Source organism: Littorina saxatilis, linkage group LG4 (assembly GCF_037325665.1).
Source record: "Littorina saxatilis isolate snail1 linkage group LG4, US_GU_Lsax_2.0, whole genome shotgun sequence".
NCBI lineage: Eukaryota > Metazoa > Mollusca > Gastropoda > Littorinimorpha > Littorinidae > Littorina > Littorina saxatilis.
The window spans coordinates 19,404,709-19,419,116 of NC_090248.1; the positions used below are offsets into that span (position 1 = coordinate 19,404,709).

Genomic DNA, 14,408 nt, shown 5'->3' on the forward strand with positions numbered 1-14,408 from the left:
TTTATTCCGAGCGCCTGTGCCGGTTTACGCTGTTGTTCTTGTTGGTGTCTGGGCTTGCTCTATGAAAGCGATTCAGTTCGCGGCGTGCTTCTCACTTTCTCTGCGCGCGTTCCTTGTCGAACCACTTATGATTTGCGTTTCTGTCCGGGTCCGCTGTAACACGAGAAAATTATTCCCACGAGATTTTTACTCCGGAGTAAAAATTTCGTATGAAAATGTTACTCCCTTAACGAAAAAAGTACTCCCCCATTACACGAGAAAATTACTCCCCACGACAGGTGAGTTCCGAGTAAACATTTCGTACAAAAATGTTACTCCCCTGACGATTAAATAACGAATAAATTACTTCACCCTAACACGAGCAATTTAACTTCCCATGCCAGGTGTACGCAATTTGTACTCCCTTGTCCCCTGTTAGTCTTGGTGGTGGAAGGGGTGGAGGGAGGGTAGCGCAACATTCGTTTGCGCGAGATCACATAATTATTGGCATTAACCCTTCGCCCGCTTTCCATTTTCGCGTACGAGATTTTTACTGGAAGTAAAAACAAGTCGCGTAAGGCGAAAATACAATATTTAGTCAAGTAGCTGTCGAACTCACAGAATGAAACTGAACGCAATGCCATTTTTCAGCAAGACCGTATACTCGTAGCATCGTCAGTCCACCGCTCATGGCAAAGGCAGTGAAATTGACAAGAAGAGCGGGGTAGTAGTTGCGCTAAGAAGGATAGCACGCTTTTCTGTACCTCTCTTTGTTTTAACTTTCTGGGCGTGTTTTTAATCCAAACATATCATATCTATATGTTTTTGGAATCAGGAACCGACAAGGAATAAGATGAAAGTGTTTTTAAATTGATTTGGACAATTTAATTTTGATAATAATTTTTATATATTTAATTTTCAGAGCTTGTTTTTAATCCGAATATAACATATTTATATGTTTTTGGAATCAGCAAATGATGGAGAATAAGATAAACGTACATTTGGATCGTTTTATAAATTTTTATTTTTTTTTACAATTTTCAGATTTTTAATGACCAAAGTCATTAATTAATTTTTAAGCCACCAAGCTGAAATGCAATACCAAACCCCGGGCTTCGTCGAAGATTACTTGACCAAAATTTCAACCAATTTGGTTGAAAAATGAGGGCGTGACAGTGCCGCCTCAACTTTCACGAAAAGCCGGATATGACGTCATCAAAGACATTTATTAAAAAAAATGAAAAAAACGTTCGGGGATTTCATACCCAGGAACTCTCATGTCAAATTTCATAAAGATCGGTCCAGTAGTTTAGTCTGAATCGCTCTACACACACACACAGACACACAGACACACGCACATACACCACGACCCTCGTTTCGATTCCCCCTCGATGTTGAAATATTTAGTCAAAACTTGACTAAATATAAATATGGGGAGTAAATATTTCGTGGAGAGAGTAATTTTTTCGTGCCTTGGGGAGTTCTTTTCTCGTACGAAAGGTGCATGTACTCGGAGTACGAATTTCGTACGAAATTTTTACTACGGAGTAAATTTTTCGTGGAGTAAAAATTTCGTGTTACACCGGGTTGATGCACACCGTCTTTCTCATACATGGAGAGAGAGAGAGAGAGAGAGAGAGAGAGAGAGAGAGAGAGAGAGAGAGAGAGAGAGAGAGAGAGAGAGAGAGAGAGAGAGAGAGGGGGTGGGGAAGAGAGAGGGAGTGCCGCTGGATAGTGTTGGATACGTTGATCGCACACCCATATAAAAAGGCCATGCGGGATGAGGGACTGAATGAGTATGTACAACAACAACAACAACAAAAACAACAGATAAACATAACCACCACAACCACCGACAATAACTATAGCAAAAGAACAGAAAATGCTACTAACATTCGTCATCCGTAATCTGAACTGATAAGAAACAAATTACTGCACTAGCTCCATTATCGTTCAAGAAAAATTATATTTCCGACTGAGTGACCCAAACTCGACCCAACTGTGCAGATCTATATTAAAGCATTTATACAGATAAAACATGTTCACCTTTTTGATCTGAACTTGAGCCAACTGTAACCTTTTTATGTTTTATGTTTTATGTGTGTCGTCCTATACAATTGTTGTTATAATCGTTTACAGGCAGACAGGGTGTGCCGAAGAAAAATTTCTATTTTTATGTAATATTTTAATGGACAATAAAGTGCTGTTATTGTTATTGTTATTGTTATTGAAATTTGACGAGAGTCAACAAAAACATGACCCCGCTGTGACCTTGAACTTTGAGGACGGTCAATCAGGTTTGTGTCATGTCTGGAAATCATCAAACCCAGGGAGTAAGCACAGTTTCAAAGATCTAAAGTTGATAGTTCAGTGCTTGTTGTGATGTGTCTGTTCTCGTTTATAAGCACTCTGCCACTGAGCGGTCTTTCAGTGACTTCGTTAACTACCACCCAAGCACTGATAGACCCTGAACCACACCTCGTGATCCTGGTTAACTGAATCTGGTCTGTGAATGTTGTGTAATTGTGCATTAGTGTTTCCATACCAACGCTAACTCTGAGGTTTGTGTTTTATTGTTAATGGAACTCGTACAATTTCTTGCTAAACACCAGAAAATAGCATCAAACCACACTTTTGTTCTCTTTATTCCCACTCTGAACTGTTTAATGCGACTATGTCATGTTAATACCGAGGAAAGTGGATAGAGTCAGAGGGAATACGATTGATTGCTATAGATTCTAAAACAATTCTCAAAAGGAGAAAGGCTGCAGAGTTCACACACACACGCGCGCGCGTGCGCGCGCGCGCTCACACACACACGCATGCGCGCGCGCGAGATAGCGCAAGGAGGTGCTTTTCTCTGCGAAAAAAGGATCATAAGAGTACTGGGCCGAGGTGCACACGAAAGTTTCCAAACGGGTGGGAGCCAGGCGCGGTAATGGACTGGTTGACATTGATATTTGTTTTGATTTAAACGAATCAAACTCCGCGGTTTGTTCTCCCCCGTCTGGGTGGTACCCACTTTCGGTTCGTGTACCTCAGCCCTGTTGTTCATGTTCCTGTATTGTTCCAGAAATACACAGAATGACAGGTTGTATCATCTACGTGGACGGGAAGGAGTGCTACCGGTTTGGCTACACAGAACCAGAGACTGTAGAGTACACAGAGACGCTTCATTCGGCGCTGAAAATTGAAACAGGAAGCACTGTGGCGCCACCACGCGGAAACATGTAACAAGTCGCGTAAGGCGAAAATACAATATTTAGTCAAGTAGCTGCCATTTTTCAGCAAGACCGTATACTCGTAGCATCGTCAGTCCACCGCTCATGGCAAAGGCAGTGAAATTGACAAGAAGAGCGGGGTAGTAGTTGCGCTAAGAAGGATAGCACGCTTTTCTGTACCTCTCTTTGTTTTAACTTTCTGAGCGTGTTTTTAATCCAAACATATCATATCTATATGTTTTTGGAATCAGGAACCGACAAGGAATAAGCGGAAAGTGTTTTTAAATTGATTTGGACAATTTAATTTTGATAATAATTTTTATATATTTAATTTTCAGAGCTTGTTTTTAATTTAAATATAACATATTTATATGTTTTTGGAATCAGCAAATGATGGAGAATAAGATAAACGTAAATTTGGATCGTTTTATACATTTTTATTTTTTTTTACAATTTTCCGATTTTTAATGACCAAAGTCATTAATTAATTTTTAAGCCACCAAGCTGAAATGCAATACCAAACCCCGGGCTTCGTCGAAGATTACTTGACCAAAATTTGAACCAATTTGGTTGAAAAATGAGGGCGTGACAGTGCCGCCTCAACTTTCACGAAAAGCCGGATATGACGTCATCAAAGACATTTATCAAAAAAATGAAAAAAACGTTCGGGGATTTCATACCCAGGAACTCTCATGTCAAATTTCATAAAGATCGGTCCAGTAGTTTAGTCTGAATCGCTCTACACACACACACAGACAGACACACACACACACACACACACACACACACATACACCACGACCCTCGTTTCGATTCCCCCTCGATGTTAAAATATTTAGTCAAAACTTGACTAAATATAAAAACCTACTTTCCCTTTCCACAGCAGTAGCGATATCGTGCAGCACAACCATGGCCGCACCAAAAAGAAAACACAGCGGGGCATGGTCTTTGGCCATCAATTGCTCAAACTCACATGCCAAAGGCTTCAGGATGTTCAAATTTCCGAGGAAGAGAGCAAGTGAGGATTGTTTTTTTGGTTTTTTTCTCTCGTTAAATGTCGGAAAATCAGTAAAAAGTGTAGCGTCGAACTGCGTGTATTCTACCAGAACAGAGAAAACACACACTGTACACAAGCTCAACAATGTGATTGCGCAGTTGTTTAATTAACATCAGGCTTAATTTTGTTTTGAAGGACAACTGAACAATTGATTCTATTCTTCGTCCAAGCGCAAAAGTCGAAAACTTCTCAAACTAGAATGCTTGTGACGATGCTGTTCAAAGTGTCATCCAGTCGGTCCGTACCTCGTTAATTCATCTCAATTCATGTGTGTGTGTGTGTGGGTGTGTGTGTGTGTGTGTGTGTGTGTGTGCGTGTGTGTGTGTGTGTGCGTGCGTGCGTGTGTGTGTAGCTGACTCAGAGAGAGAGAGACAGAGAGAGAGGGAGAGAGAGAGGGAGAGAGAGAGAGAGAGAGAGAGAGAGAGAGAGAGAGAGAGAGAGAGAGAGAGAATGACAATGACAATGACAAATCTTTTTTTGGAGGGTGACAAGAATAAGCATAGATATGCTTTTTTGCATCTGGCCCTCGCCCTAAAGAGGGACTAAACTATTTTACTATAACTATGACTAGGAAAAAAAAGAGAGAGAGAGAGAGAGAGAGAGAGAGAGAGAGAGAGAGAGAGAGAGAGAGAGAGAGAGAGAGAGAGCTTTCTGAACAAGAAAGAAGCAACCGATAAGAAATAAGACAATCATCGATCGATCAAAATTCCGGCTTTAATTAAAGTCAGCTAGGTCACAATAATGTTGTTTAAGTTGCTGTATTTTACAGTTTTCCTTACATGATAATTTCTTAGCACCGTGCAATTGACTACCCATTTCACTTTAGAGGTGCTGGGACGACGCCAAGTTGACTAAATGCCTTAGTTACCGATTTGACCGGGAACTATTTCGTTAACGATTTATTCCTGACATATTTTCTCAGGCTTAAGTGACCATGTATACAGTGTGTATTTGTATTTGACTAAAACACACAAAAATAACGACAGTTAGTTCGTGAAAAGACACTGACTTGAATCATGTTTGCATAACTACAGCGATGCAGCGGGTATTGCTGCCTAAGTAAATTTGATTTAATTTTAATCTACACCATTTTCTGCGGTGTTTTTATGGTCATTTAAAAAGGATGTTCACAAACAAACATATTTTTTCGTTCAGTTACTTTTTGCAGCACTGTCAGTCGGACAGAACAGACAGTATGTTAATACAAACGTGATATAAACACAGCCGACAGCAGCCACTATACGCGAACTTCCTTGTGCGGCAGGGAGTGGCTCTTTTCCCGCGCGCTGGCGGCCGGTCTCACTTTCGCACCGCAGCGCAAAGAAGGATGAAGCGTCTCTGTATACTCTATAGTCTCTGACAGAACCCAGCAGAACAACAAACGTGACCTGTGTGACCGGTGTTCTCAACGGACGAAATGTCACACTGGCCAAGAACACCACAGGATTTACTGGAGACAACATTACAATCAACATGTGTGAATTACAAGTGCTAAGTATGTTCTCCAACTATAACGAACTATTTATGAGGTATACGAGCCATATAATAGGCCTTGAAATACCACACGCCGATAGAAAACATGACGAGGACATCAATAGTTAAATTTCACAAATAATGTCAGCTGTGTTTGATTGTATTTATCACGTGGTGTCGAAAGATGACAACAAGGAACACGTTTTGCCACGAAGTACCTATTCTTCCACAGTATAAGTCGGTGTGCTCTCCTTTTTTGACAAGAAAGTACTCTTTAACTCCAATAACAGAACACGAAAGAAGATAACGTTGCTTTAATAGTAATGTATCAAAAGTAAACAGGCAACCCGGAAGGCATGAGTAAGGTCGGTCGTCCACTCGCCCCAGGCTACTAGTAATGACCGGGCGAACAGATGTTGAGCAAGTGATTGCCCACTTTGCAAGTCTAAATATTAAGTCATCGGGAATTTGCAAATGGGTACTTATACATAAGAGGACCCCTTTTCTCATAGGGCACACTTCAAAACGTGTAGACACAACACAACACAATCAAACTCGGCAACGCAATTAGAAAGAAAAGTTCTCTGCTACAATCGATTTGTTAATGACCTTAAAATGATGAAAGTTATTTCAAACTGTGAATCAACAGCAATTTCCTTTATTTTCTCTCACAACAAGTGATAATTATAATAATGATAATGCGGATATTTTTATGGCGCAAATCCTAAAACAGTTCTAAGCACAAAAACATATATAAATATATTATTTTGCACACAATTCAAAATCAAATAATAATAAACACTGAAAGAGACTAATACAATTTACAAAGTGATAGGGGTGATTTAAGACAAGGGAGGCAATTATGTTATATCCGGTGTCATTTGTCCAAACCTTTCTTTCAACCCAGTGATTTTTTTCATATTTTGTTTGTTTGTTTGTTTGCTTAACGCCCAGCCGACCACGAAGGGCCATATCAGGGCGGTGCTGCTTTGACATATAACGTGCGCCACACACAAGACATAAGTCGCAGCACAGGCTTCATGTCTCACCCAGTCACATTATTCTGACACCGGACCAACCAGTCCTAGCACTAACCCCATAATGCCAGACGCCAGGCGGAGCAGTCACTAGATTGCCAATTTTAAAGTCTTAGGTATGACCCGGCCGGGGTTTGAACCCACTACCTCCCGATCACGGGGCGGACGCCTTACCACTAGGCCAACCGTGCTGGTATTTTTTTCTTTTCTTTTTTATAGGTTCAAACACAGTTATAGTATCTATAAGTTATTATCCCCCTTCATTGGCTCTGTCGACGCCCGTTTTTAACCGCTTGCTTCCCTTATAGATAAACCGGTCATTAAACCAAAATGACGACTGAACTTTTTTGAAATTTGCTCATGTCTGAAACTTCATATTAAGGAAGCACTGGTCCTGATACAGGTTGCAGTGACGACTACTGGGGCAGTGGGTGTGACAGGAGGTGTGGTAACTGCAGTAACAGTGAGGTGTGTGACAAGGTGACAGGACACTGCTCCAGCTGTCCCCCTGGCCTTCAGCCTCCACTGTGCGATAGGGGTGAGTGAACACAACTTGCCCATGCAGTATAATTACAAGAGTGCGTAAACTTCTATTTTCCTCTAAGGACAAAAACAATGTTTTACTCAAAAGCACACACATGTATACGCGTATGTATGTTTTATAAAGTAACACTATAATTAGGATATTCTCGTCTGAAAAATGGTCTTTCTTTGAAGTTGGTACAACTTACAAAAAAGCGCAATGGCGTGGTATGGGTTGGTCAAATTCTAATGCACATACATTTTCTTAATTTTGGTACAGACTTTGTTATTAAAATGAGAGCGTATATACCAGCACTGAACTTGTTGCTGTTTTTCTTATTTTGCACACAGAAGAGCATACAGGAGGCGAGCCTATCAGCACTGGGATGTTGGTGGGAGCAGGGGTCGGCTCCCTGTCTGCAGTGGTTGTGCTCCTCATTGTGGTGCTTGTTGCCGTAAGGTCAGTAATGCCTGCTATACTCCACTATAGCCCACGGTATATTACTGCAGCTTTAACATTGTGGCAGTTCAACTTTCAAAAGGGAATGAGTGTTGAACATAATTATCAAACAGTGACAAAGGAGTGTCAACCAGATGGCCTTTTTCTGTAGAAGAAAAGTAGGGGAAATGTAACATGTTTTTCATAACTTTAATTGCAGAATGATTTAATGATAACATAATTATTCCCTACAGATGGCAGAGATCACGCTCCCATCAAACCAACGAAGGAAGGGCAACAGACATCGCGTCTTACGGTATGATGGATTATGATTGTGTGTATTTTGTTATGTAATGTTTAATGCTTATTAATTATAATTGACATAGCATGTGTAAAAGGTAGCTGTAATGTACGTTACCAGGAACCTATTGCCTCGCTTAAATTTCTTCTACTCAACATATGTAAGTCTGCTGATCGTTTGTGGGCACGCCAAAGTATAAGACATAGTTGCATGCTGGGATGCTCTGATTGGTGGAAAAAACCTCCCTCTCCCTCAAAACAATAAAAGCAGACCCAAGCACACATTCCCTAAACAAGAACACACACAATACGTTCATAGCATTAATGACAAAGTTTACTGGAATATGCCTTGATGTTGTGTTGCTGTCCATTTAGATGCACGGATAGACTCATCCAAAATCATCTCACCCACGAATCACAGAAACCCGGTAATACTATCATCCTCACAGTCGGACAATAATTACGAAGCAGTCGATGGCGAAGTTAACCATGGATACGTCAACTCCGAACAAGACATGCCAGCGACGACGCAGAACCCAGCAGAGCGCTTTCCAGCCACAACAGAAGTGTGCGTTGTGGAAGGGGAGTCTAACATTGGGGCTCCCAGGAAGTCTTCAGCTCCCTCCACCGACCAGCCCTATGAAAACGTGGACCGTGGCCGTGAAAACACGTACGAGAGACCACAGGTGTACGTGAACACTGGAGATCAGCACGTGTACAGTGAACTCAAAACTTGAAAGAACAATGACGGGCGCAGTGGCCTAGTGAATAAGACGCCGGCCTCCTGTGCGAAAGGTTGAGGGTTCGAATCTAGGCCGCGCCTGGTGGGTCAAGCTGCTGGAGATTTCTCCGATCTTCCAGGTCAACATCATATGCAGATGTGCTGGTGTCGTGGGTACACGCACGCACAAGACCAAGTGCGCACGGAAAAGATCCTGTAATGCTAGTCAGAGTTCTTAGGGTTATAGAAACACAAAAACAAACAGCATGCTTCCTCCGAAAGTCGCGTACCGATGTCTGAACGGCTGGGTAGAAACGGTCATTCACGTAAAAGTCGAGGGAGTTTTAGCCCTTGAACAAAGAAGAAGAAGAAGAAGAAGAATGAACTATTTTCGTTCCAAGAGATCCTACGATCGGCAACGTTTACAAGCAATACATGTATTCGTGACTTATGTTATTTACAACAATGCATTTAACAAGGTCAAACTAGGTTGAAGAGCTTTTCAAACATCTGTACGTGATTTGAAACGTGGCACTGATAATGCGCTTTTAATATCCTATTGACTATACGTACATGTTTGGTTGCTTGCAAATCTTGTATTTAGAATAAGACGTATGTGATGTATGATGTATGTAGTTTATGAAACATAGCTTGCTGCAGTGATTACATCAATATTATTGGATGCATAGTACTTAGTGTGCTCAATGGAAGCCACACATACTATAGTTAACCACGAAGACGAATAAATATTTTGGTCATTTTAACCTTTGCCGTGCTTCCTGGGTTCACCTGTACCCAGAGACACACTAAAATCATTGTAACTCTGGAACCATTAAAGGTATCGTTTTGAAATTTTAAGTATCTCTCACACACCTAATTTGCTCTCTGTCTGCAAATTTTTAGTTTGTACATGACAAAACATTAAAATTAATTGATTATGATAATTTACATAAACACTACCGATGGCGCGGGTTCACACAAACCCATACTTTTAAAGAGTAGTAGTGATTGTAACTATCCCTCTGCCGACGGCGCGGGTTCTGCTACACCCATAATTACCAAAGCGGCGGAACAGTGTCTGTCTGCCTGTTTGTCTCCAAGCGACTGTCTGTCTCTCTGTCTGTCTGTCCGTATCTCTCTGTCTGTATGTCTGTTGTCAGTTGCTCTGTCTGTCTGTCTGTCTGTCTGTCTGTCTATCCGTCTATCTGTCTATCCGTCTATCTGACTGTCTGTCTATCTGACTGTCTGTCTCTGTCTCTCTCTCTCTGTCTCTCTCTGTCTCTCTCTGTCTGTCTCTCTCTCTGTCTCTCTCTCTCTGTCTCTCTCTTAGTCTCTCTCTCTGTCTCTCTCTCTTAGTCTCTCTCTCTGTCTCTCTTTCTTAGTCTCTCTCTCTCTTTCTTAGTCTCTCTCTCTCTCTTTCATAGTCTCTCTCTCTCTTAGTCTCTCTCTCTCTCTCTTTCTTAGTCTCTCTCTCTCTCTCTTTCTTAGTCTCTCTCTCTCTTTCTTTGTCTCTCTCTCTTTCTTTCTTAGTCTCTTTCTCTCTCTCTAGCTCTTTCTTAGTCTCTCTCTCTCTTTCTTAGTCTCTCTCTCTCTCTCTTTCTTAGTCTCTCTCTCTCTCTCTCTCTCTTTCTTAGTCTCTCTCTCTCTTTCTTCGTCTCTCTCTCTCTTTCTTAGTCTCTCTCTCTCCTCTTTCTTAGTCTCTCTCTCTCTCTTTTTCTTAGTCTCTCTCTCTCTCTTTCTTAGTCTCTCTCTTTCTTAGTCTCTCTCTCTCTCTCTCTCTCTTAGTCTCTCTCTCTTTCTTAGTCTCTCTTTCTCTCTCTCTTTCTTAGTCTCTCTCTCTCTCTTTCTTAGTCTCTCTCTCTCTTTCTTAGTCTCTCTCTCTCTTTCTTAGTCTCTCTCTCTCTCTCTTTCTTAGACTCTCTCTCTCTCTTTCTTAGTCTCTCTCTCTCTTTCTTAGTCTCTCTCTCTCTTTCTTAGTCTCTCTCTCTTTCTTAGTCTCTCTCTCTTTCTCTTTCTTAGTCTCTCTCTCTCTCTTTCTTAGTCTCTCTCTCTCTTTCTTTGTCTCTCTCTCTCTCTTTCTTAGTCTCTCTCTCTCTTTATTTGTCTCTCTCTCTCTATCTTTCTTAGTCTCTCTCTCTCTCTTTCTTAGTCTCTCTCCCTTTCTCTTTCTTAGTCTCTCTCTCTCTCTTTCTTAGTCTCTCTCTCTTTCTTAGTCTCTCTCTCTCTCTCTTTCTTAGTCTCTCTCTCTTTCTTAGTCTCTCTCTCTCTCTCTTTCTTAGTCTCTCTCTCTCTTTCTTAGTCTCTCTCTCTCTCTTTCTTAGTCTCTCACTCTCTTTCTTAGACTCTCTCTCTCTCTTTCTTATTCTCTCTCTCTCTCTCTTTCTTAGTCTCTCTCTCTCTCTTTCTTAGTCTCTCTCTCTCTTTCTTAGTCTCTCTCTCTCTTTCTTAGTCTCTCTCTCTCTCTTTCTTAGTCTCTCTCTCTTTATTTGTCTCTCTCTCTCTATCTTTCTTAGTCTATCTCTCTCTTTCTTAGTATCTCTCTCTCTATCTTTCTTAGTCTCTCTCTCTCTCTCTTTCTTAGTCTCTCTCTCTTTGTTAGTCTCTCTCTCTCTTTCTTAGTCTCTCTCTTTCTTAGTCTCTCTCTCTCTCTCTGTCTCTCTCTTTCTTAGTCTCTCTCTCTCTCTTTCTTAATCTCTCTCTCTCTCTTTCTTAGTCTCCCTCTCTCTCTTTCTTAGTCTCTCTCTCTTTCTTAGTCTCTCTCTCTCTTTCTTAGTCTCTCTCTCTCTTTCTTAGTCTCTCTCTCTCTCTTTCTTAGTCTCTCTCTCTCTTTCTTAGTCTTCTCTCTCTCTCTCTCTTTCTTAGTCTCTCAGTCTCTCTCAGTCTTTCCCTCCCCCTCTCCCTCCCCCTCTCCCTCCCCTGCAAGAGGTCGGTGAAGGGAGAAACTCGATGCACCCACTGAAGTAGCGCTGTGGGTTTCCCTGAACCCACCCCGTCGTTAGAGAAATAAACAGTAAAAACCCTCTTTCAAATGTATGGGTTCAGACAAACCCGCATCGTCGTTAGAGGAATAAACGGTAAAAACCCTCTTTCAAATGTATGGGTTCAGACAAACCCGCATCGTCGGGCGTGTGTAGTCAAAAGCGGCATCCGGCAAATGTTAATGCATGTAGATATATAGGACGAACATCTTTTGATAAGCTTGTTAACAGTTGATAACACTGTTTCTTGTACTTTATATATATAGCTGCCTGATGTCAGGTGTTTGGATAGATATTGTGACAGTGTTAATAAATCTGTACCATAGTATTATTCTCTGTGGACAATATTATGTTGCAGTAGACAAGAAAGGAGTCTACAGACATTTGAAAAGAAACACATTGTTAAGACCAAATCTGCTGTTCAGTTTTGTTGCATATAGAGTGCCGTATAAACAAATATGTAAAAACCAAAAGCATGTCCATACATTTGAGCATGAAGAGAAAAAACTATAATGTAAACATAATTCATGTTCCATGGATCCACTGCCCACAATTTTTTTTGCGCAAGACATGAAAGTGTGTTGTGCAACTTATACTGTATTTTCCCACAGCCTGTCATAGTTATTTGTTTTGTGTTATCTTCGCTTTATGATACTTCATTTTTGCGTCACTATACTACCCTTTATGAGTGTGTAGATCAGGTAGGTAACAAGATACACAGTCTTCAACTCAAGAAAAAAGAAAACTCAGGTTCCCGTGTGAAAATACTTGTACCCTTCTTTTTATACAGCATACGCAAATGTATTCTGCCTTCGTAGGAAAAGCCAACTGCCAGTGCAAAACTGAGTGTTGCATTGTAAATGGATGTATGTTGGCTAAAATTCAGTATGCAGCCGAATTTAACATACAATTTGAATATACTCGTACATTATTTGATTATTACGGTCCTAAGATGGCTTGTTTTGTGTTTTACAATAATGGATAAGCTTTGTTCATTTTTAATTTGTTCCTTACTTTTTAAAATAAACTTGTTTTCGATATGCCTGCGGGTGCCTTGGCTAACCTACACTTTATACAGAAAAATCTAAATCACAAAAAAAGAAAGGTATGTTGTCAGAACGTTTAACTCTTGAAAAAACAAAACGTTACTTTCACATACAAATTATAAGGACCCAGCGGTCTTTTAAGTGCACAGACAAACACGAATTAGAAAAAACTTATCTGACAAACTGTGCAAAACAAAATAGCTAGTCCAGCACCAAATCCCCAGGCTGCTCGCGTTTACAGCCTCTGATTGCACTTAGTCTACACTCTCCACCGAGATCTGTCCGGCTTCGCTGTAAAGCTCTTATAGGTTCAGCGAGCCACGCTAAGCCTCCAAACCTTACAAGGTGACGACCATAACGGAGGATAGTTGCATATGGGACAGTATAGCGCGACCTATTTGAGGAGAACATTGACTTTTAAACGTTACAGTAAGTAAGCACACACACACACACACACACACACACATACACACACACACACACACACACACAGAGAATAATAATAATAATAATAATGCAAACTTTTATAGCGCTATTCTAGAAAAATGTCTACTCTTAGCGCTTTACAATACATACATCGACCAAGCATACTATACACGCACAGGCAAAGAAACCGACCAAACATAACCAACAAACTATACATGCACAGGCAAAGAAAACGACCAAACATACAATACACGCACAGGCAAAGATAACGACCAAACATAAACAAACATACTATGACCAATCATAACCAACATACTATACGCGCGCAGGCAAAGAGAACAATCAGCACATGTAATAATTACTGACAACTAATGATGCAGGCATACAATGACAATCCAATACACAGCCTAGGCACAAGAACCACATAAGGCTACTGTATAAAAACGTGTCAACAATACTATTTACACACACACAAACAGTGCTGACACAAAGCGCAGAAAATATATATACACGTTATTTTAGGCACTAGGTAGGGGGTGAGGTGGGGCGGGATGGGGTGGGTGGGGAGATGCTGGAGGGAAAATCACTTGCGCTGAAAGAGGTGTGTTTTGAGATTTGTCTTGAATGTTGTGAGAGAATCTGTGTGTCTGAGAGGCAGAGGTAATCTATTCCAGGTCACAGGGGCTTGATAGGCGAAGGACCTCTCGCCACATGTCTTTGTTTGCACTGTGGGGAGTCGGAAGAGTCGAGTGTCGGCGGCTAATTCTCAGATGGCACCATATTGTACCATTTTGCATCTTTGGTCAAAACGCGTACAGGCCTCTTTGGCGCTTCTTGCCTTCCATTCGACTATGTCCCATCGGAATTTGGTTGAGGGGGGCAAATGTCCCATTGCCTTTTTCTCCCAGGCTAAACCCTGAATTACCTGTTCTGTTCGATTTGTACCTACGCGTGTGTCTTGGTCCTTTTTCTAGACTTGTATCATTGAGAAAATTTAATGTTGATTTAGTTAGTATTTATGGCTGAAAATGGTATATTTCTGTAACGAAGGCGAAATATTTCTGGAGGCGAAGTCCAATCAAACAGGATTGAGAATTTTAGAGCTAATTTCTTAGCCCTATAAAAGCTGTTTTGGTTACTCAAAGACAACCAAGAACATACAAGCAGCAGCCCCAGACCCTATCACAAACATAACTTTACAATTCACAGG

At 41.0% G+C, this 14,408-nt stretch overlaps 1 protein-coding gene across 1 annotated transcript; it reads left to right on the plus strand.

The window, feature by feature from the left end:
* The first annotated feature begins 3,063 nt into the window (after positions 1–3,063).
* On the plus strand, positions 3,064–9,692 carry LOC138965520 (uncharacterized). Its single transcript, XM_070337703.1, has 6 exons — positions 3,064–3,132; positions 5,610–5,751; positions 7,170–7,304; positions 7,640–7,748; positions 7,982–8,043; positions 8,403–9,692. Exons 1-6 carry the CDS (start codon positions 3,064–3,066, stop codon positions 8,762–8,764), a joined length of 879 nt encoding a protein of 292 aa, XP_070193804.1. The 3' UTR covers positions 8,765–9,692.
* Positions 9,693–14,408: the final 4,716 nt, after the last annotated feature.

What these genes read in the sequence shown, in the direction of transcription:
- LOC138965520 (XM_070337703.1), top strand. Translation starts at nt 3,064, where the DNA reads ATGACAGGTTGTATCATCTACGTGGACGGGAAGGAGTGCTACCGGTTT. An exon ending in GCTACACAGAACCAGAGACT is followed by an intron (nt 3,133 to 5,609) that starts GTAGAGTACACA and finishes TATACTCTATAG; the next exon opens with TCTCTGACAGAACCCAGCAG. An exon ending in GTGTGAATTACAAGTGCTAA is followed by an intron (nt 5,752 to 7,169) that starts GTATGTTCTCCA and finishes GTCCTGATACAG; the next exon opens with GTTGCAGTGACGACTACTGG.